The sequence below is a fragment of the Monopterus albus genome, unplaced genomic scaffold (genome assembly GCF_001952655.1).
Source record: "Monopterus albus unplaced genomic scaffold, M_albus_1.0 scaffold28.1, whole genome shotgun sequence".
NCBI classification, from domain to species: domain Eukaryota; kingdom Metazoa; phylum Chordata; class Actinopteri; order Synbranchiformes; family Synbranchidae; genus Monopterus; species Monopterus albus.
Genome location: NW_018127908.1, coordinates 4,228,524 through 4,251,906, shown reverse-complemented (window position 1 = coordinate 4,251,906; position 23,383 = coordinate 4,228,524). Strand labels below are relative to the sequence as shown.

Genomic DNA, 23,383 nt, shown 5'->3' with positions numbered 1-23,383 from the left:
TCTGAAGGAAGGTGTTGTGTTGCATCTATTTTCTGCCAGTGAGTAGTTCACAGTTGCTAAGATGGTCACTCACTTAGGAGCACTTTGGCACCACTGCTATATCCACTCTGGGGAAGAAACTGAACCAAGGGATGAAGCTGTTGAGTTGTAGATTTATACAGGTTGTTAAGACATTACTCAGCTCTTTAAAAGTAAAACTGTGCATTTGTAACTTGTACTTAAGAGTCACATCTTCAGTAAGAGTGAGTGGGCCTAGGGCCTGAGTGCCACAGAAAGACGGTGTGTTGTTTTAGGCTTTTCATGGGATTTGTTTACATTACAAAATATAGAATAAAGCCAACCTTATCCTTTAACCCCTGTAAATGTTTTGGGCATGAAGGTGTCTAGACTCTATGATAGCATATGTGCTGATAGACAATGCAGCCCACTTCACTGAGATTATTTCAAATGTGGTTTATAAAAATAAATGTTGGTAAAGGTGGTGTCCTTTCACTGGATGTATCATTGTTCTTAGGATTTGGTCACATTAAAGGCTTACCTTTGACTGTGACCAACACAGCACTGTACATTTGCCCAACCAGATTGGTTGCGTTGCAGGTGTAGAGACCATTATCACTCTGCTTGCAGTACAGGATCTTGAGGATGAAGTTCTCGGCTTGGTCCTCATAAATCATGTGCCTACGGCCCTCGCTGATGTTTGTCCCATCCTTTCTCCAGATAGTGTGCGGTTTAGGATGGCCCGTCACAAAGCAGCTGAGTTTTGCATGTTTGCCCTCAGTCACTGTGCAGGTACGGGTGAACACACCTTTTGGCAGCTTTGCCAGCGCAGACACCCTGAGCTCGTGTTCCAGACTCAAACCATCTGTGGTCTTGGCTGAGGAAGAAGAAACAATTGATGAACTGCTTTCTTCTGTGCGATAGACAGAGATGTCCTTCTTCATTTCCTCTTTGCGCTTTTGTAGCTGAGAGAGGAGGGAGGTGCTCTTATCTGCAGCCAAGTGGTGGGAATCCTGAGCTTCTACAACCAGAGCTGCTGCAGCTTGTGCACGGCCAGCAGTGTTCTGGGCCTTGCAGGTGTAGGTGCCGCTATCCAGTTTACGTACAGTCTGAATCTTTAAGGTGCTGCTGTCACTATCAGAAACAATTTTGATGCGGTTTGTCTCCCCCAAATAGCGCCCATCCTTCTCCCAGTCGAAGTTGGCCTCTGGGTAAGCTGCAACCCGGCAGTGGAAAGCAACATCACCTCCCAAACATACACGTGTAGAGGAAGGCTTCACCATAAAAACAGGGGCCTTCTGACCTATATCTGCTGGCAGGGCCACTTTAAGTGTCACAGCTGCATAAGCTTCCCCAACACTGTTTTTGGCCCGGCACATATACTGTCCACTATCCTCCAGTGTTAAGTCATAGATGGTCAGGCGGTACACATCTCCATCCTCCACCGTCTTGAAGCGGCCCCCGGATGTCAGCTTGAGCTTGCCCTTCTCCCAGGTGATCAGTGGGGTTGGGCTACCTACAATAGTGCAGCTGAGTGTGGCTTCTTTGCCTGCATAAACGGAGAATGCCTTTGGACGAGTGAGAAACCTGGGGACTCCTCCAAACAAGTTTTGATCCATTGTTTGTCCCTATATTTACAACATAATAAAAGGCAAGGAATTACAAGACATAACATTTGTCAAATCCAACCTTTTCTCATAGCTGGCAACAAAATAATGCTGTATGCTACTGGCTAATTAGACGGTTTTTCAAATACTAATTTGGGTACAGTTGAAATGTCAGTGTTGCAATTGCATTTAATAACATCAGGAAGAACAATAAGAAGTTGTGAGTCACCTCCTAACCAAACACAAATAAATTCTGTTAAATGCACCCAAAACCATAGTGACATATACCAGTTTGCTATCTGTACTCTATAAATAAGTTTTGTTATGAAAATAGACATATATCCACAGATCAGACTGGCATATTTATAGCTTTAACAGTATCAGTCGACACACCCGTCCTGGCTCTTAAGACACTCATTACTTAACTTCCCATGCAGACAACAGGAAGCTGGTTTAACAAAACAACAACAAACAGATTCTCCTGTAACAAGGTCAAATAGAGCATATAAGTGCCTTTCAGTGAGTGACATTCGCCTATTTTATCACCCCTGTCGACTGAACCGCCTGTTCCAAAAATAACCTCAGCTGTCAGGCCCTGTCTCTGTCCACTGCCATTTGTAGAAGCGAAAGGGATATCAGCTGTTTGATAAAGCTCCCACTTCAAAAACATTTCTCTGTGTATTAATTCTAAAGAAAACACCTTTAAAATTATACTTGAACTTAATTTTGCGGTTTGTAAATCTGTGAAAATTGGCGCACCCAAGCTTATAATTACAAACAACTTGATCTTAACCGAAACTGGAAGCTGTGTCAAGGCAGCAATTAAGACGGTAAACCATTTCAGGTGTGAAGGTTTAGGCCTAGTTATGTAGCTTTCTGCCTATAATTATTAACGTAACATTAAGTGCTGTTATACATTTGGCCTAGTATTACTTTTTCACCTTGCGTCTTCAGCCACTCAGGTAAAAATCATGTAGGTCTAAACACCAGCTGGCCGTAAGATTCCCGGATGATATCCTGCTCCACTATCAGTGCGAGAATGTCAAAATGTCTTCTTTATGCTCAGATATCCTTGAAACAGCGGTAAATCCAGGATGGTGGAATATCCCCCAGTCTCCTGCGGTGGGCGCTTGACTAGACTTAGTTTTTCTTTCTTCTCCGTTACCTCATGATGCCAAATAGCTGACGTGCCTACTTTGGCGCAGCCTCCTCTCCAAAATAGACTGTGGAGGTAGGAGATGGCCTGGTGAAGTTGGGGAGACTGAACTGGTCTCTGTTGGGCTGCACACTGCTGCAGACAGTTTATAATACCCTACTCAGTATTACTATTCAAATGTTTTTCACCTAGTGGAAACTTACAGTAGCAACACTATTAGGCTATATGTAACTGGTCATATAATAAGTCAAATATAATGGTCATAATCCTGTCGTTTAGGCCTATGGAATGTGATTTCCATCCTATCTGTCTTTTATGTTTTTATTTCTACTCTTGTTTTTAAGGTCTAATTGCTTCATTTGTGCTTTTGAACTTTTTTTGTATGTAAAGCTTTATGAACCACAAATTAATCTCTTGCCACTTGATCTTTTGGATCAAGTTTTAGAGAAAGATGAGCTTGGGGATGAGCCATTTTTAAATGTGAAGTGGCTGGGTGTGAAGTTCACTTGTGCATGGCAGTTCTTGCCCAACAACAGGAACACAGTCACTGCGCGAAGCAGTTAAAGAGTTTTATCCCTACCACGAAGTTACCAATTTCAGCACAGTTGTATCTTAGAATACAGGTGGAGTTGATACATATGTACACATTGAGAGCCACTGTACCAGTCAAACTCCTCGTGTGTCCAACACACCTGGTCAATAAAGCTGATTCTGATTCTGAGTTGAATATTTTTGGTGCACTTTTTCAGGTGTAAGGAAGGCTTCTACTTCAGCTACACTAGAATTAATGCCAAGTCACAGAGAAGAAGTTATACCACTCCTCAAATCAGACTGTCAGTGTACCTTTAAAGTACATTTTTATTTTCAGGCCTTTTCTGTTTTGGGTGGACCAACCAGTGTGCACTGGCAAACTGTTTGTCAAAACGCTTTATCTAAATAAAAACAATGAAATATTTGTGGTTATAGCCTTTTGCCTTTTTGCTCACTGATTATTTCTTCAGTGTGACTGTTCATTTTCTGAGTAACCTTCCTCTTCAAGTGGACCATATCTTCCACATATAGGTTTTGCTCTTTCTTCCCTATTCTGTTTTCTTGGTCTCTTCCCGTGTGGACTTTTCCCCAGTGCCAATGACTGACAGCAGCAGGTCGCCTGGACCCTGATTTAAACTGCCTGAAACTCTAGCAGACATTAATCCACTGTTACTGGTTGCACCTACTTCATCCTATTCTGGCTACTGTGTTTGGTTGAAAGTATATAGAGAAAAAGAAAAATTACAAGAAATGAATAGATAACTCTTTTGAGTATCTGTCTCTATCTCCCCCTTCTTCTGCTCTTTACAGTTCTTGATGCACAAACACTTATTGCATCAAATCACATGGATGGTATTTCATTAACCTTTGATAATCTTTCCTTTCATAGCAGCTAGGGCACAGTAGAGTAGAGGGAAGTAAACTGGCATACAGCCTCTGGCTTAGCAAATATGGAGTTGGATGAAATCCCAAATAGAACATTTCTATGTGATGAGACAATTTTCACAAAATGTAAGTAATGTATAGTCTTTAACAACTGACTTACACTGCATTTCAGCTGACCTCTCTCAGGTATTTCAAGAATTAGGCCATGGGTGTATCATGTTCACAGCTGAAACACATGGGTGTTACCTTGTTACCTCAAAAAGAACATTTACATAGCAGATGACAAGTGAGACAAATGTCATTGGCACCCAGCAGATACCTAATATTGAACAGCAGATGGCATAGATGTGCTTAAAATGTTCTAAGGGGACTTAAACAAAATGAAACAGAGAAAAAAAGATAAGCTAATGCAAAAAAAAATGTTATTTAGCATGCACATACAGTTCATATAACATCTACTAGATGTCACACTGTTAATGCTGCTACACACACACACACACACACACACAACAGACCAAGTGATATTGAGCCATGCTAAAAATCTTTTAATGAATGTTAGAAGATAAAAGTTTGCCTCTTTAGTTTAAAAAAGGCCACCATCAAGACCAGAATAACAGTGTCACATGCAGACAAGATAAAGAAAAAAAAAAAACCAAGTGTCTTAGTAAGGACACCATGTTCCACCAGGACAGCTTCAGTCTCTGAACTCTACTGGAGGGATTGACTCCGTTCTTCCAAAAGATATTCAGTGATCCCTTGTGCCCTATGAATGTTATCCTAGAAGAGGTCACTCTCATCAGGATAGAAATGTTTCATCACAGGATAAGGGTGATCACTTGCAACAACTTAGCATTAGTAGGTAAATCAATACAAACAGTATTATAAAACCGACAGAAAATTTGTTTTAAATTTAAAACAAACATCACAAAATTAACCACACGGGAAAATGGTTAAATACACTCAAAATAATATTTATTTTTCTCTCTACCCACTCACAGAAAACAACACATATTGTAAAGCAGTGCTGAAAACAAGGTCTTTTGGCATGTTTCACTTTTCAGCTAGTGTTTCTTAATTTACAGAACAAAACAGACACGTCTATGTAAGAAAAACACACACGCACATTTAAACATATTCAACACTTAAGGGTGAAAACTTAGCACCTTGTACCAGTCACTGTGATTCTCAGACTGGTGTACAGTGGATAAGAAACCATTGTATGATGAGAGGATTGGCCATGATGACACCACCTATTACAAGGCATACTCCTGCTTCTTTAAGATTTTCAATACAGTGCAAGACTGACACAACGTCAGTTTGTAACTCATCTTACAATACACGGTTTCACTACGTATTTGATGCTATACACAATGACTTGCCAAACAAAAATACTGAACATAGTATGTGCTGCTAAAACTGTGAAAATAAATCAGATGGTTTACATGAAGTGGCTTCTTAAAAACAGCAAATAATCCTTAAAACTAAGGCACTGCTTAAAATAAAATGACAAACACAACAGTGGGGTGTAAATGTGAGAGACTGCGCTCAAAGCCGAGCTCCTGTATCTCTCTGACATAAACTCATAGCCATTTGTAAGATGTACCAAACGAACAGTGACAACAAAACTCAGGTAAGCACGCTAAAGAGTGGGGTAGAAACACACATCACCCCCTACAGGGTGAACAGACCAGAGGTAAGAGCAATCATATGTGAATGGCCACAGTGTTTCCTGATGTCTGCTGTGGACAGTAACAATACAGTATGTTTTGATGCTACGCTTATATACAAAAACTGAAAAGAGGTCAGTTAGGATGGAAACTGATTCAGTGTCCTTTTCAGTGAAACTGATGCAAGTACTGTATATACAGTTTATACACACACTTTAAAAAAAATGTTCTTTTCCGTCAGTGCAAAATTCTGAATTCATGTTAGCATAATTATGCAAGTGTCAGGCATCTGTTCCACAGATACACACACCCGGCATTTCTAAATACAGAGGACAAAGCACATTTGTACTCTCTAAAGTCTTGCAGTAGCGGAGGATGAGATCTATATTAGTGTGGTCTGTTTCAAAAGTGGCTAGCTAGATATTTCACTGAATCAACAAGCAGGTTTAGAACCAGGTTATTTTAAGTGTCAATCACATTCAACATCATGCAGCTTTGAAGTTTTTTGCAATAAAAAAAAAAAAATTCAAAAATCATAAATTGTTCTTGAAACTAGTTTTAGTGGGCTATGAGGAGGGGGACGCCATTTCTTTTATTAATGAGATTATCATAAATCAAATGTTTTTCAAATAAATAATACATATATATACACATCAATTAAATATCTGTGGGAAACCAAGTAATAAATACTCCTAAAACTAAAAAGTGGTGCTCACTCTGGAAAGGCTTTTGTCTCTTCATGCTCTTACACTGAAAATATGTTTTCCTCCACATCACTCCGGGGATATCAATTCCTGATCAACATCTGCTGAGCAAGAGATAACCATGCACTGCAAAACAAAACAAAAAAAAAACCAACCTATAAATATACACTAGTAAATACACTGCAGAGGTATTGGAGTATTAGTTTTTCTTCACCACCACTGAGGTAATAGAGAAACCTAGGATTTAAATACATTATGTTAATAAGGGAGTTAAGGCATAAAGCTGACTTCGTGTCCAGCCTAGAGAGAATTAAGAGGACATCTTCTATCTGCATTGAGATTTTGATGTTAAATGTATTTGGGCCATAATTTCAATCCTGTTTTTAAGAAAAAGCAAAATCTTGATACATCATCTGTAGAAATATTAATACACAATCTGTGTTTGGGACCACTGAACAGAGGCAGCAACATCAGCACATGTGCTTACATTTAATGAAACCCAATAGGCTTTTGCCAGGTACGCATTGCTTTGTAGTAGTACGGCTACTGTGCAGTTAACTTTATCATATCAATACTTGGTATATATTTTTTAAGGATTAGTTTTGGTAGTAACAACTGTGACTTTCAAAGTATCAGATGCAAAAGTGTATTTACAAATCACCAGGGTCAAACAGCACAACATGAAACATCACAGGTAATCAGATACAGCTTGCAGTCTTTGTAGCACAGATCACACTATTCTGTGAAAAAACTCAATTAGACTTGCACTGCAGCACCTTGTGATGCACACATACAGTACTTGAACTGTGCACATGCAGGCTCAGCAGAATTGCCCAGATGCTGACTGTCACCCAGTGATCTATGAATACACTCTATTGTCTCTTGGTCATACAAGCTTTATACGCATATGTAAGTTTATGACAAAATGGTGATTAAGCAGATGGAAGAAGTATGGTGTCCCTGATGCTATAGTCTGCCTGATGTGACAAGATGAGGCATGAGGGTGCAGAGACTGTGGTTATTCAATTACCCTCACCAACAACAAATGCTGAATGATGTTTTAAAGGTCCATGCTAAATTCTTCATGAAGATCATCTAAGGCCACAATGTTCAGCGAAGAAAATAAAATGTAAACACTAAAAAACAAAGAAGAGAAGTTATCATGTCAATGTATCCATTGTAGGATACAAACAAGTATGTCACAAAATACAGGACCACAAAGCATAGACCATGGACAAGTGTCATCTTAGAGTTTAAAGAGAGATGAGAATACACCTTATGATATAAGGCACTTCAGCTACTACTCCCTGTGCCCTGCTTTGGAGTAGATCCACTGTTGATCTTCTGCTCATCTTCACCCTCCCCCTCTTCCTCTTCTCTCCACCCGCCGAGGTGGACAGGAGTGGACATGCTGGAACCAAGGCCGCTATGAGCCTGGAAGCCTGATAAGCATGTTAAAACAAAGTGGGATTGTCTAGTTAATACAAAAGGCATAGAAAAAATTAACTGCAAACTTCTGAAAGTCACAGTGAACCTCATATGTGCTTTTATTGTTATCACAGTTATGTTACAGGTTTTGGTTGTGTACAGCATTACCATGTCATGGCTGCTTCTAAAATATATTCTAATCTAATCTAAAGCCATTATCCTTTAAGTTCCTATTACACTACAGTGAGTAATTTTAGTTGATGCTTATACCAAAAACATGAATTACATTAGTAAATGTGGCTCAAGTCTCCTCAAGAGAATTGTAAACTATTAATCTTTTCCTTATACCTACGTTCAAAATCAGTATTTTCATTTACCAGTGTTTGTTCGCATATCTCTCATTGGCACTGCATTCTGCCACTGCCCTGAAGTTCTCTGTGGGTGGGAGCTCTGCTGGTGGAGCTGGAGAAACAAGCAGTTGTCATTGTACAGCAGAACAGAGCACTCCACTAAAGGTCTACAAGGGTTACTGAAAGTGGCTCTCCAGCAAAACTCTGTCTTCTGATTATCAAATATTCATCAACCATGGACTTGAAAGTGGATGAATTTGATGCAGTTCCTCACCATAAAACTGATACTCAAAAGATAATGTAGATTTTTCTAGCGTGTGATTTTAAACCTACACACACACAAAACACAGTCAACAGTATTTCCTGGAGGCTACAGTTCATGGTAAAGAAATTACCTCGTGCATGTAGATGGCATGGAGGCTCATCTCCGCAGAGGCAAACTCTGAGTGCAGTGCATTACTCCGGATGCGAGAGTCACTGTTAGACATACTGAAAAAGAAAGGTGTTAATCAAAGCGTATGACTACAGTATTTACTATATATATTAAATACAATGGCCGATAGATACCTGTCAATGATGGTGCGATCACTGCGGTACATGGTGCTCTCAGGGTGGATGGAGGAGGGCAGGAGACCATGCGAGTGGCCACGGCTGGTAGGTGCAAGCTGGGAGGTGGACAATGAAGCCAGGACGCTGGCAGCAGCAGAAGCAGCAGTGCTTGGTGGGATGAAGCGATGTTCTCGCCCTTGTAGTCCAGATGCAGTTAGAATGGGATGGGCCAAGACACTGGCCAACAAATTATCAGGCTTGAAAAAGCAAAACACACCGGGGCCATTAGATAAATTAATCTGCATTAGAGTTGAAAATATTATTATTGAAATTATAATCAGTAATTAAATAAATACTCTAGTAGTTTATAAATTAATAGTGTACAGAGAAAAACATTTTATGAAGTACTTAAATGTCCTGTGGGAATGAATGATTATTCTTAACAACTACAGTTGTTTAACGGTTTTTTCAACGGCTCTCTGTCTAAATAAACTCTCCAATAATTTAAGACAATCCAGAAAACAGGACAAATTTTTAATGAAATGCATGGTTCATGGTTCTTGTGTGAACAGCATGATCTTCAGGGTTTCTTACCCCAGTGGCAGACTCATTAGACTGCAGTGAAGTGCAGAGAGGAGCCTCAGAGAGCAACAGTTGGGTGGAGGGGCCGCCCTGTGCATCATGCTGCACCTTCTCTTTTAAATGGCTGATAAACACTGAGCTCTCCTGTGGTGGCTGCCAGCGTGGATTCTTAATGGTGAAATGCATGAGGGACAACTCTGTCTTGCCGTTCTCAGCCTGCTGGTACACAGAAGCCTCTGTTTGGCCCTCTGACAGCCACTGCAGAAATATCCAACCCATATAAATTCAAAAAACATCATCATCACAGCATTCACTGAGACATCAGCTTATTATAGGTCTTCTCTTTAATTTCAAAAAGCTACTGAACAGACTGGCATATACAGAAAGAACAATACACTTACTGTTGGGTTTCCATGGCGTCTAATGTCCATTTGTGCAAAGGAGCATATGTCTCCAACTCCAACCACCTCCACAGTAAAGTTCCTGAAGAAGTCAATTATCTCTAGAGACTTGTTTCTCAGGAGGAAGATGAGAATGAAGGGTGTGACGATAGGACTGAGCAACTCCTCTAGGATAAAAACCTGATTTGAACAACAATATTGGGACAACATTTATTATTATTATAAGTTCTCAAATTCTAAATATAGTTGCATTTAGGGTTGCAATGGTTGCACTTAAAGTATTAAAAGTGGAAGCAGGCCACTCAATGAAGAAAAATGTTATACTGTATATCCTATACTATATGTTTGTATTTAACAGTCTATCACTCATGCACTGATGTAAAAGCAGGACCTGACTGTTGTAGTTGGTTGAGGTGGAGCTCTTTTCAGCTATTTTCTATCCAAGTGCAGTCAGGAAGGAAAGGTGTGTGTTTTTTTTTTAATACCAGTAATAAGCAAATATGCATGATATGATAACCATCAATTTCCATACCATGGTATATCGTGAAACCACGATACCGCTGCAACCCTAATTGTTTTCAAAATATAGTCAAATGCAGATCAGCATTCTCAAAAATGCATCAGTAAATCCACTGATTTTACTATAGATAGATAGATAGAAATACTTTATTAATCCCAATCTGGGAAATTGCATTGTTTCAGCAGCGGTTCACACTCAATATCAAGCACACATACCAATAAATAAAATAGATAACTCACTAAAAATATAAAAATATAAAACAAAATATAAAATACGTTAAAAAGTTAAAAACAAACCCAACACAATCAAGTACATATACATAATCACATGATGAATGAAACATATGCAAATATATACAAAGCTGATTCAGTAAACAATTACTCTCAATCCAGGAATCGTCTAATGCTCCAAGATGATGTGTTGTACAAATTAATGGAGTAAGGCAGGAAAGATTTCCTATAACGTGCTTTACGGCAACGAAGCTGTCTAAATCTTTTAGAGAAGGAGCTCCGCTGTCTATCTAGCACAAATCGGAGAGGATGGTCAGGGTTATCCATAATTGATAACAGCTTGTTCAATGTCCTCCTCTCCATCACTGCCTCAAATGATTCTTGTTCACAGCTATTTGACTATGCCCAATCTAAAAGTCTTAGCACTGACCAAGTGCTACATGGAAAGCACATCAAAAGATCATAGCCCAAACATATCCATAACTTCAGTCTGAGTGTGACAAATGTGTTCTCCGTGTTTCTGCCTCCCTCACCGCTTTGTACTGGAGCAGCTGCGCCACCTCGTCACGGGTCTCGCTCTTGTTAGCATTGCCCCTCCAGTGATCTGGCATGTAGTGAATGTGTGCCAGCATGCACTGCAGCAGCTGTTCTGGACACCACACCATATGCTCATCTGGGATGAATGACCTGGTGTAGGACAGGTATAAAATGTGAACAATGTACCACCCAACAATACCTGTACATGTAAGGTAGACTTAGAGTTTTTAATAAAAAAATATATGTTATATAACAACATATAAATGTATGTACTGCATTATGATATGGTAAAACAAAGAATAAAACTGTACTGACAACCTAAGGGGAGTGGTCCTGTAAAGGGTTCAGAAAAAAACAACTCACTACTCACCTAGCAATGGTAATAACTACCCCCAGCACAGTGATTGCAGTCAGAATGTGCTGCACTGTGAGAACGTCCTCATCATATACTGTCAGTGCAATGAGAACAGCCAACACTGAGCCTGAGAAGAACGCAATGTTCTTTGCAAGCACAGTCAGCAGTGGTGATGTAAAGGAGTTCATGTATTTGGAAGTGGGTTTGTAGGCACGACCTAAACGCCCATACAGCTCATGGTCCAGCTCATTGAAGTGTCGCAGGTAGAGACGACCATACAGGGACCAGCGTCGTGCACCCAGGCTTCCAGGTTCTCTGCGGATCACTTCTGTATAGCTAAAAAAAGCATAGAGTACCTGCCACACTAGGATGAAGGGGCACAGCAGCAAATTGGCTAAACCCATCAGGAGGATGACTCTACTAAGCTGCTGGGCAAGCTCTAGGCGGTTCCCACTGCGCTTGTACTTGGGGTGCAGGTTCCACTTATTCTGAAACAGAGAGCCAGGACCCCAAAAGAGGATGAGCTCAAAGTTGTACTTGAGGCCCTGGGTGAGGAACACCACATTGCCCAGCAGGGGGAAGTGTAGCTGTACTGGCAGCAGTGATTTGTTTATCATGGCCACCATGTAGTTCTTGAAGCGCAGGATGCGGTGATAGATGTCGAGTTCTGTCAGCTCTTTCTTGTGTATGCACATTTGCTGTTCTCGCTGCAGGCTGATGAGTCGGTCCTGGACCTCCTGCCATGTGAAGTTGCATAGTTCATCCTGGACAAGAAGGCAAGGAGTACAAAATACAGGCAATGCATAACACCACAACTCAGATCTGTGACACTCATCATAGCATCATCATACAATAACAGCAGTACAAGACATCTGTCACAAGCTAGATCTGGGTGACCTTTTACTGTAGCACATTTTGTTAAAGGCCTCCAAGTGAAGCACTTACCATTCCGATCTTCAGTGCTTTGATGTAGAACTGCCTGATTTCCCAATAGCTCAGAACATTGCAGAAGACCTTCACAAGTCGATAGATCCAGAAAATGGCTGCCATGATGAGAAGAAATATAATCCAGCTGTTTTCTTTAATCCTAAATAGAAACAGAGACAGTTCAAACATTGCCAGTAAAGAAAAGCATATTAAAAAAAGGTTAACATTCATACTGTGCATCAGTAAACTATACTTACAAACACACATCAGACAACACCTGAGCATTCTGATGCTTCATTATGTGCTTTTTATATAATTTTATACAAAGGTCATTTTCAGACAAACAAAATAGCAGAATATACTTGGGACAACCACCTGCTTTTAAAAGAGAAATTTGAGACAGGGTATGAGGAGGACAGAAAGGTGACAAACTGCAGAACAAGCTATTCTCAAAGTATAATTCCAAGCATTCATTGCCATAGATATAAATGACTTTTTGAGCCACAGTCAGAATGAGGATTAAACTGATGAGTCTTATTAGAACAGCTGAGGAAACCTATCAAAGTATAGACTAGATCATGAGACAAATAATATGACAACACAGGGTGAAGGAGGTCAGATGTTCTGTTCCATTAAAGCAAGGCAGTGTCATGTGGTTGTCAGTTTGCTGGCCCAGCCATGTTGTCAGTGCAGCAGCTGGCCAGTTTTACCTCACTGAAGCTATCAATTACATTGCCCTGATCCAGTCTGAACACAGTACACAAATACCTTCCTGCAAGCAGCCATCAGTTACAGGAATGTTGCAACTTGAAGCTATCAATCTCAAGTTTAAATAAACAGCAAAACTGAGTAAGAAATACATTTAATAAACACTAACATTACCTCTAAATTATATTAGACTAAAAAACATCTGGCTGATGAACAAAATATAATTAGAAACTTTGTTAATTATTGAACTGTTTTAAATCAAACACAAACTTTAAAAGCTAGCTGTCCTGTTTCTACCACTGGCATTAAGAGTCTCAATAACATTCATTTGGAAGATGTTTTCAAAAAGATAATGCAAAATATGACAAAAAAAAATAAAATTCGTTGCTTCACTGTCAAATGCCTGATGTGGTAAAGTTGCATCTTTTTGGACAAATTCTTAAGAATAAAATCAATCAATAACTGGCTGGCTATTCATGATATCATACAGGGTAATGTCACTGCTTAAGTCTCAGCTTTAGAGTGCTGACAGGTTTTCACAATTTTCCAAGGTAAATCAAGGAACCTACAGGGTACAGTTAAATAGGCTACTGTTCTATAGTGCTACCCTGTGAATGTGACTGTAACTGAAAGCCACATCTGACACCAGGCAATAAGAAATCAAGTGTAAAAGTCTGATTACTGTCATACCACTGAAAATATACATTTTCACACACTAAAGCTCTCCATAATATTCTATTAAACACAAATACCTCCGAGTGCACTGCTGGCTAGGTAAGATGGCATCGGGAAGAGTGACTTTGTTCCTGTCCAAGGGATTCTGGCCTGTTCCGGTGTGATTGACTGCTTGATTGGCAAACAGGACATCATACTCCACACAGTTGACAAGGAACGTCGTGAATGTGACAACAAACAAAAACTGACTGTTAGGTTGAGATGGATAAAAGAAAAAAGGGATTAGATTTCATTCTTTATGACAATAAAACACTAGAAAAACCTATTTCTAACCATCCAACCACAGGCAGCACACTCTGCATACTGACAAGTGATTCATTTATATTAGTGCTGTTACAATATATCAGTCGAAGTTATTAAATATGTTGACAAGCTGAGGTTTGTTTTGCACTGTCATTATGTGGATAGCTTTTCACAAGCTAATGGTTTAAGGGCCCCATATTAATAAGCCCACTGTGGCCAGATTCAAACATCAAAGCAGGGCCAAATAATGGCCAACTGGCCAAGCAGCAGATAAAAATGATCTGAAGTGGCAGGGCAGCAAAATAAACAATATGCTGCACTGACATAATAGTCCAAAATGAACTAAAATACAGTCAATAAAGTTAATAAAAAATACTACAATAGAAAAATCCTCAGAGTTTAGTTATAGGATTTACTTGGGGAAAAATGGTTTTACATGTGAAATCCATGTGCACCTGCTGTTGCGCTTCTTCATACTGAAGCCTGAGGCACACTTTACAGTCACGACATGAAAAATGATCCGTGATAAATGAAGGCTGTGTGATACTGAAAACAAGTATCTTGCTGGAACTGCAAACCTCAACTCAGCCCTATACTCTTAATAGAAAGCATGTCCCTGTACTTCATTAAACACAATATTCTTTTATGTTATGCTATATTCTTAGATATATAAACTCTATACTTTTTAATACTTACACAAGTTCAAAGAACTCTGACAACATCATACAAGCAAAGCCATTTTTCTGATGAAAATGATAGATGTGGACAGGATGGTTAAGAAAAATCTGGTTAAAACATGCTTGGTCTGTCACTGAAAGTACATTGATTATGATGCAAGACAATCTTTGGGACAAAACAAGACATCACAATTATAGCAATCATCAAACAAAGATTTTGGAGAAAATTCAGTTTCCATTGCTTCATATAGTTACACTGTGTGGCAATCAAGAAGTTAACACAGTAATACCGAGGAGCATCTGACCAGTCTGTGTGTCAGCATGACATTATGCCAGTGACACAATGGCACTAGATTCTGGTAGACCTGTTATTTAGATACACTGTAATTTAAAGGATATCCTTGTGAAGAAGTTATCCAGGTTCTTGATATGGTGCCATGAGTCTGTAACAGAAATGTAAGGAATTATATAGCTAGAAACGCTAATCAATTTTAACCCAGTTAACACTTTTCCAGACTATCTACGAATTTATCAGGTACGAGACTCTGACCAATTATATTAAAGACCTTTTATACTTTATTTAGTCATAATGATATGGTTACCTTTCAGGCCTTCGGGCACATGCACCAGTAAGTCTTCCTCCCCTGGTGGCGAGTCCTCCTCGAAATCCTCAATTCTCTGATATTCCTGATAAGCTTCAAAGTTGGCCATTGTGCTTCACATCCTTAAGGTCACTTCCAACTGACGGGCTACTTGTAACGTTAGTCAACACGAATACAGCGGAGAGTCTCGCGGTACTGGCTACATTCTGTAGCTAGGTGCTTAGATGTTCAAGTGAAGGTAACGTTAGCTAACGTTACAGCTAACATTAGCTTGCTAACTTGCTAGTCTGTCGGACAGCGGCTGTCTAATCCTGCACTACCATGACGACAGGTAAAATGCTTGTTAAGAAGCAGTTTAAAATAAATAGGCAAATATTATGTAAATAATTAATGAACGCAAAATGCTAGCATATAAGACCTAACGTTAAGTCACCTGTGTGGTAGATGGTTAGCCTGTCAATGATTCAGCCACTCGTGTAGTCAGGGTGACGCGGTTTGTTTTGTTCCCGACTTGGTCTGTTCCTCTGCTGATCTTGATTTTCTTTCTTATTTGCTTTTGAGTCTAATCTTAACCAGAACTCGTTTAATACACACGGCTACGTTTTAATCACAATACCACGGACTTCTGTCTTTTCCGAGGTCTGTTAGTTGGTTTCCAAAAATACACCATCCTGTTTGTGTTCACTGTTTTTGTCTTTCACAAACAAATGTCAACAAAACCTCGGTCACGTCGCTTCGGGTACTGTCGTCATTTCCGGGTACCGGTTGTAGTTTCCTGAAGTTTTCCTGAGGAAAGTCTTAATTTGTTGTGTCTTTGTTTAAAAGTGTTGCACAAAATGCTTAAAGCTCATCAGTAACGTCACACCTGTTGTAAATAAAATAGCAGTGTGCTGTCACAAACCAATGTTCACAGTAAAGATGAAGCCCTGTTTGGACGAAGAAATGCATTCTGGGTCAGGGTCAAAATGGCAGCCACCAGGTTGCAGCCTGTGGGTTACTGCAGAGCTTAGCCATTGTTTTAACTTCATGAGCTTGTTATAACATAAATAAGCGAAAAACATGTTTCAGTTACTCTGCAACACAGCAAGCATTATTGCTCCAGTGCGTTCATTATCGTTACACCTGCGATGCCATAAAACAGCAGACATACGGAAACTTTCACGGTAGGGTAATGTGACCGGTAGCTAACTGGCTAAAGACAGCTGAGCGGTGTCTGTTATCCACGTTAGTTAACCAATATTGACAAGCTTTGCCTACATATATTTTATAGACAGTAGCTACATCTTGACATAGCTGCTTTCCTTTAATGTTTGCAGACCTGATTCAGATATATTTAAACTGTGTAAGCTTAAAACCCGAGTGGAAGTGATACCTGTAGAGCTCTTAGAAGCATTGTTTTTGTTGCATTTGCTTTGACAAACTTTAAAGACTTAGGTTGTTGAATACATAACTGCATTAACATACTTTTTTAATATCCAGGTGGTATACATCTCCAGGATCTAATGCATACAACTCCTCACAGCTCCCTGGAAATACTGTCAGTCATATTTGGAGCCTCACTCAGAGAGCTATCCGCCAGTCTGCTGTTCAGACATCCAAACCCCAAGGAGTGGCTCTCAGGTTCATCCTGGGACCATCACTACTCACTGTTTCTACACGGCTGTTTTGCCATGTAGCTCACTGTGAGGCAGATGTAAATAACAACACCTCAGTGGAAGTTGTTGCCAAAAATCATGTGCCTGAGTTCCAGTGGCACATTTTGTGGGAATTTGTCAGACCTCAGCTCTTTGCTCTCATCGGGGCCATTGTGGTAAATTTTGATCAGTTAATTAAATGTAAATTCTGTGTTTCTAAAATCAAATCTGAACTGACATATGCTTAATAATATCATAGATGCTGATCAACTAAACTGAGGATTTTTCTTTTCAGCTTGCTTTTGGTGCAGCTATCTTGAATATTCAAATTCCCCTGATGCTTGGAGATCTGGTAAATGTTGTGGCACGTTTCTTGAGAGAAAATACAGGGAACTATGTCCATGAGATAAGGGGCCCTGCAATGAAACTACTTGGGCTGTACGGTATCCAAGTAAGTACACAAGAAAAACGCCAGTGTTAAAAAGCAGTTGCACAACTTTCTGTGCCAGTGCTCCAACAACTTTATACAGCGGTGTCTTTCCTTAACAATAAAGCAGTCATGAACATATGCAGTTTTAATATACTGTACATTATACTGTTGTTTTCCTGCTGTCAAATGTACCTATACTGTATATAATGATGACTGCCCAGTCAGGGGTTTTATTTTGTGCTACATGTACCATTAAAACATGTAGTATGCAATTAGTGTGTTTTGTTGGATTACATGATATTGAGTCTTTAAATGATCCAACTTGTTCGTTTATGGCTTGCAGATGTCATTGTTTGAGAAAGTTGAGATGCTTAAAGCTGTGTTTGTCATGGCTGCTTTCTAGAAAATGGCCTGTTGCACTGGTCATTAATCACCACCTTTGTGCAGGGCCTGCTGACAACTGGCTACATTATCCTGCTTTCTAGGATGGGGGAGAGAGTTGCAGCAGACATGAGAAAGACCCTTTTTGCATCTTTACTGAGGTACACATTACAGAAGCATTTACAGACTAATCATCTACTGTTAAACTTAAAGATGGACCACATCTGCAGTATATAAAAACATTTTTAAGATGTTATTTTTTGTCTTAGGCAAGATGTGACTTTCTTTGATGCCAATAAAACTGGGCAGCTGGTGAATCGTTTGACTGCTGACATACAGGAATTCAAATCATCCTTTAAACTGGTTATCTCTCAGGTAAAAAGTTGTAGGATGATTAGTAATATGCAAACTATATGCTATTTTTAGACAACTTTTTTTTTATTTAATTTTTATTTTTTTGTCATTTTGCAGGGTCTGCGGAGTATTACACAGACAGTTGGGTGTTTTCTCTCTCTCTATTTCATCTCCCCCAAACTCACAGGTTTGACAGTAGTTGTCCTTCCTTGTCTAGTGGGAGCAGGAGCTTTCATCGGCTCATTCCTCCGCAAACTATCCCGTTTAGCTCAAGAACAGGTGAGACCAAATGTAGCATTATCATGCTGGTCAGTGTCCTGTTTACAGTTGGAGTTTCATTGCCATGTCATGAAGGGCTATCTGATCAGAACAGATATAATACTAAATACATACAGTATGGGCAAGGAGAACAGACCTCTTTACAAACATGGCAGTTATAACATACCTCCTTTTAACACATTATAAATCTGTTCTTGCTTCTACCAGAGATGCCAAGTTTCTTCACAACCTCTTCTTGACTCTCTGATTCTCATAACTTTATGGTCTGATATACAAAGACACATCTGTGACAGTACCTTTATTGCCATATGCAGTATGTCACTGCATATGGCAATAAAACAAGCAATCACAAATACTCAGAAGTCACAGAAAGTTGTTTTCTTAAAATTGCTTGCAGTTTTGAGAACTAATGATTGCGCCGCTGCCATGATACGTAAGAGTGTTATTACACTGCACAGACTTATTGGAATTACTATTATGCTACTACTTATGAAATAAGTTTAATTTGGTGTTTGTGTCTTTACTTAACACTGTGATCAATTTTAGGTGGCAAAAGCAACAGGAGTGGCAGATGAGGCGCTTGGCAATGTGCGTACAGTGAAAGCTTTTGCGATGGAGCAACGAGAGCTCCAGTAAGAGTTTATATACTTGTAAAGCAGAATGGATTAAGAAGGAGACTGATGACATCTCTATTGACTCGATAAGGACCTTTTTTTTTTTTTTTTTACAGTGATGGTGGATCATGTGAGTTTTGAGTAGTTCCAAACATGAGGAGCAGTGCCATAGAGTTGCATTGACTTGGCTGCTATCTTCCAAAGTAAGCTGTTGAAATCAACAGCAATGATTATTCTTGTGACATTTTAAGTTAGTGACATATCTCTCTCAAATATTGGGCCGCTTTAATAAGCTAACTAGCTAAATTAGCTAAGCTATCTACAACAGAGAACATGGAATTAGTTTGGAAGGCTGTAAAAGTCATTAAAAATAGTAATTGCTAATCAATCTCACTGTTCCCTACATAAAACAATGTATCTTAATTAACTGTTTGGAACTATTTGAAGCCATGTGAGTCATGTGACCTGCTGCCATTTTTGACCCCTCAGTGTCAGAACTCTTCTATCTTAGCGGCTCTGTTATAAAGCCACCATATAAAGTTTCTCAGATTTGTTAAGTAATATGGTTTATTTGTCTTAATATTTTTACCCAGGTTATATGCACATGAAGTTGACAAATCATGTGAAATGAATGGAAATCTTGGTGCTGGAATAGCTGTTTTCCAAGGACTGTCAAACGTTGCCCTGAACTGTGAGTGTGCTTTGCTGTGTTAACTGATGACCACAATATGAGGCAGATTTGTACTGTATAAGAATTTCTCTTTTTTTGTCTTGTGTCCAATTGATACAGGTCTTGTCCTAGGAACTATTTTTGCTGGGGGGACTTTAATTTCTAGCAATGAAATGTCCCCTGGAGACCTCATGTCTTTCTTGGTTGCGTCACAGACTGTTCAGAGGTAAAGACTTCACTTGTTTCACAATGGTTGCTCTGCATTTCCATTTTTAATTAAATGCACCACTTTAAATTGAGCTCATGTTGGAGTATAACTCATGTACTGTATTCTCTTTATGCTCAGATCTTTGGCCAGTATCTCTATCCTTTTTGGACAGGTGAATCAAAATTAAATATGGGTCTAGAGCATGTATTATCTGAGGGACATACATGTTTAAAATGTAGCACTATATGATCTCTGTGTGTAGAAATCTGAACGTCTAACATTTGCTACAGATGGTGAGAGGATTAAGCTCTGGGGCTCGGGTTTTTGAATACCTTGGTTTGGAGCCGACCATACCGCTGTCTGGAGGTGGACGCATCCCATACCATTCTCTGATGGGAAGAGTTGACTTTATGGACATTTCATTTAGGTTGGAGCCTCATTTTAGTTCACAGCAAAAGTAGATTTCAAAACAGATCTAGACATCAGAGAAAAGTATTTTTTTATTTCTTTTTGGCATATTTATAGTTATCCGACAAGACCTGGCCATCAGATCTTGAAGAGGTTCAACTTGACGCTACCACCTTGTAAGACTATTGCCATTGTTGGAGAATCCGGAGGAGGTTATTCCTTTGTTAATGATTCAGATTGCAACGTGCAGCCTCTAAACAATGCATTGGTGGGCCCATACATTTTTTTGTCATTTTTATACATTTTAGGAAAGTCCACGGTGGCATCCTTGTTGGAGCGTTTCTATGACCCAACCAGTGGCGTAATCATGTTGGATGGACTTGACATTCGAACACTTGACCTGTCCTGGCTCAGGGGACAAGTTATTGGATTTATCAATCAGGTAAACCATTAGGCTATCGGGGTGCCCCAAGAAAACTATGAACTAGTCACATGTTTAACTGTCTTTCACTCTGTCTCCCAATATTCTCCACAGGAGCCTGTTTTGTTTGGATCATCTGTCATGGAGAACATCCGCTTTGGGAAGCCTGAGGCTACAGATGCTGAGGTCATTAATGCAGCCAAGCAAGCCAATGCTCATCACTTCATTACAGGTTTCCCAGATGGCTATAACACTGTGGTTGGTAAGAGCTCTCATTAAACTTGTACTACTGTAGCACAGGTTTTCAAAGTGTGGGAAGGTGAGCCTCCCCTTACAGGAGATCGTGAAAACATTGTTTACCAATGAATCATCTACAATCCAGTCACCAAATGAAAACAGACAACAGCCTTACTAAAATAGCCTCAGTTCAACAAAATCATACATTGTGTTGCAGCAGCTATCTAAAACAACAATTAGCCACTGAGAGGAAGAGCAGGGAGGTCTGTCTTACGCACAAACAAACTCCGTTCTGTAACTATGTTTGGTCATTTACTGAAAAAGCAAACCATCATCTTACGAGTCAGTCATAATGTGGAACATAGGCAAACTGGATAGAAATCTCCACAACATAGCAGCCAACAGAAAAGAGGGCTCCCACCTCTTCTCCCTCTCACAACAAACTGCCAAACAGCCAGTGCATAGGTGATATTAATTAATCTGTCTTCTACTGCTATGCCCCAGTGACACACCCATACCCACCCACACCAACATTAGTGGCTGTGTGACAAGTGTAAAACCCAAATACCTTCTTGGCTCTTAATTGTAAGGCCTATTTTTGGAGTTTTACTCAAGTTAAATAATCAAACTCAGTTGCCACCAAACAATATCATCACTGCACACCATGCACAGCGCTGCATTTCATATCACTGACTCCATATCATGTGTATTCCATATACCTGCCTAAGTGATGCTTCAGTTGCCTCGGTATTCACAGTGCTAATGTCTCAATTACTTTGTTCTGTGACTGTGAATCCTCTAGTTTCCTATCAAAAAAACTCCCCCGTCTTGATCACCAAACTTGTTTACATGGTCTCGTACTGTCATTGGCTAGCACAACTTTGCAAATACCACTGTGGCAGTGGAGCATCATCAGGACCGGTCTGTGAAAATCCTCGTCATATGCCATTCTCTGCTCACCCCAGGCTCTGTCTCCTCTCTCACTGAAGTACTACAAATCTATCCATTTTGTCCCACACATAGCCTAGCTGAAGTTTGATGTTTACAAGTATTTTTTCTGGTTTATTTTTTTTCTTGCTGTATCTCCCCCTCTCTGGCATGCCCGAGCGGAGGCCCCACACTTTGAGAACCACTGCTGTAAGGAAATAATGGGACATTTAAATATTAAGCTTTAGATTTCTTAATCCAGGAGAGCGAGGTGTGATGCTGTCTGGTGGCCAAAAGCAGCGCATTGCCATTGCCCGCGCCTTGATCAAGAACCCCAGCATCCTGGTGCTGGATGAAGCCACCAGTGCTCTGGATGCCGAATCAGAGCGAGTGGTGCAGGAGGCTCTGGACAGGGCCACAAGGGGTCGCACTGTGCTCATCATAGCCCACCGACTGAGCACCATTCAAGGGGCTGACCTGATCTGTGTTATGAGCAATGGCCGCATTGTGGAGGTGAGGTAGCAGAGTGCTCAGAGAAATAGAGGTGATGCTATCTGCTGTTAAATGCCTTGGCTAATTTATTAGACAACCATGCAAGCTCAAAGAAACACTGACGAGTTCATTTCATTCAGGGGTCAGTAATTCATACATATACACTATATTGGTTGCTTCCATCTCAGTGTTCTGTGTAATACGGGCTTTAATTAACAGCTTCCTCTTTTCTTTTAAGGCTGGGACGCACTTGGAACTGCTGAGCAAAGGAGGACTTTACTCTGCTCTGATCCGCAGGCAAAAAACTGAGGGGCAGAGTTGAGCACTGCTGTAGATTTACAGTAAAAAAAAAATAGAGCATACTAGAGTATGCATGAACAGATGAATATTAAATCTACTGTAAATTCACCAGTTCCCTGTCTAGTTTTATGACAAACTGTCAAATTTACATATGTAAATGTGTAAGTGGACCAAATGGATCAGCCTGTGACAAGTACACTACCATCTTTAGCTGTCAATGGTGGTAAACATGTCAGGCACACTACAAGTGGCAACCCTACCAACAAAGACATCAAGAAGCCAAGAAAGGGGGAAATAAATTTCCTGCCTGATTATCCAGAGGGGATGGATGACCACAATCTGGAGGGAGCTCATCAGGTCCATGAGATGAAAAAGACAAAGCCAAATTGATCTCTCATTAAGAGATGGATGTGACATTTGCTCTTCGCAGAAAGGAAGTTGTCAGAAACAAGCCTGCTGTCAGCCAGATTGTACATCGATGGCCAGCTCTTTTCACAGAAAGTCAGGTTTGTAGGAGTGTTGTGAAAATTTATAGGAAAGGAATTTATAGCCTCGTGTGCTCTTACTGTAATGTTGACTTGTAAACAAAATGTCAGCTCATGCCAAGAAAAGAAAAGTTGATACCAAATGCCCCTTT

General features: G+C 39.9%; 3 protein-coding genes across 8 annotated transcripts in view; 1 reads left to right on the top strand and 2 right to left on the bottom strand.

Annotated features, from left to right (window-relative positions):
• The window catches only part of obscnb (obscurin, cytoskeletal calmodulin and titin-interacting RhoGEF b), a gene marked incomplete at its 3' end in the record, with an annotated part of 61,973 nt that extends 59,622 nt beyond the window's left edge, over positions 1–2,351 (bottom strand). The window contains exons 1-2 of the mRNA XM_020595880.1: positions 2,139–2,351; positions 539–1,625 (exon numbers count right to left, since the gene is read on the bottom strand). Coding sequence (XP_020451536.1) covers positions 539–1,616 — 1,078 coding nt within the window. The remainder of the gene's footprint in view (positions 1–538; positions 1,626–2,138) is intronic.
• A 2,378-nt stretch (positions 2,352–4,729) lies between these two features.
• Positions 4,730–15,519, bottom strand: atg9b (autophagy related 9B). Of its 4 annotated transcripts, none has more exons than XR_002274574.1 (14): positions 15,392–15,519; positions 15,189–15,232; positions 14,809–14,873; positions 13,887–14,057; positions 12,445–12,586; positions 11,515–12,263; positions 11,141–11,294; positions 9,858–10,037; positions 9,469–9,714; positions 8,893–9,131; positions 8,721–8,814; positions 8,353–8,437; positions 7,584–7,989; positions 4,730–6,673 (listed from the first exon to the last, which is right to left on the bottom strand). XR_002274574.1 is itself a non-coding variant. In XM_020595636.1 (14 exons), the coding sequence occupies exons 1-13, from the start codon at positions 15,498–15,500 to the stop codon at positions 7,841–7,843; spliced, it is 2,427 nt and encodes an 808-aa protein (XP_020451292.1). In that variant the 5' UTR covers positions 15,501–15,519; the 3' UTR covers positions 6,603–7,683; positions 7,823–7,840. The 4 variants fall into 4 exon arrangements, 3 of the variants coding, with proteins under 3 accessions (XP_020451292.1, XP_020451291.1, XP_020451293.1); XM_020595636.1 differs by having other exon boundaries at positions 6,603–7,683; positions 7,823–7,989; XM_020595635.1 differs by having other exon boundaries at positions 6,603–7,989.
• Positions 15,520–15,634: 115 nt separating this feature from the next.
• On the top strand, positions 15,635–23,013 carry abcb8 (ATP-binding cassette, sub-family B (MDR/TAP), member 8). 3 transcript variants are annotated; one of them, XM_020595638.1, is made up of 16 exons: positions 16,354–16,554; positions 16,871–17,201; positions 17,321–17,476; positions 17,903–17,997; positions 18,106–18,211; positions 18,308–18,469; positions 19,016–19,101; positions 19,677–19,774; positions 19,874–19,979; positions 20,100–20,133; positions 20,252–20,388; positions 20,487–20,581; positions 20,678–20,811; positions 20,905–21,052; positions 22,217–22,467; positions 22,685–23,013. In XM_020595638.1, the coding sequence occupies exons 1-16, from the start codon at positions 16,451–16,453 to the stop codon at positions 22,766–22,768; spliced, it is 2,127 nt and encodes a 708-aa protein (XP_020451294.1). In that variant the 5' UTR covers positions 16,354–16,450; the 3' UTR covers positions 22,769–23,013. The 3 variants fall into 3 exon arrangements, with proteins under 3 accessions (XP_020451295.1, XP_020451294.1, XP_020451296.1); XM_020595639.1 differs by lacking the exons at positions 16,354–16,554; positions 16,871–17,201 and adding an exon at positions 15,635–15,722; XM_020595640.1 differs by lacking the exons at positions 16,354–16,554; positions 16,871–17,201; positions 17,321–17,476; ... (6 more) ...; positions 20,100–20,133; positions 20,252–20,388 and having other exon boundaries at positions 20,488–20,545.
• Positions 23,014–23,383: the final 370 nt, after the last annotated feature.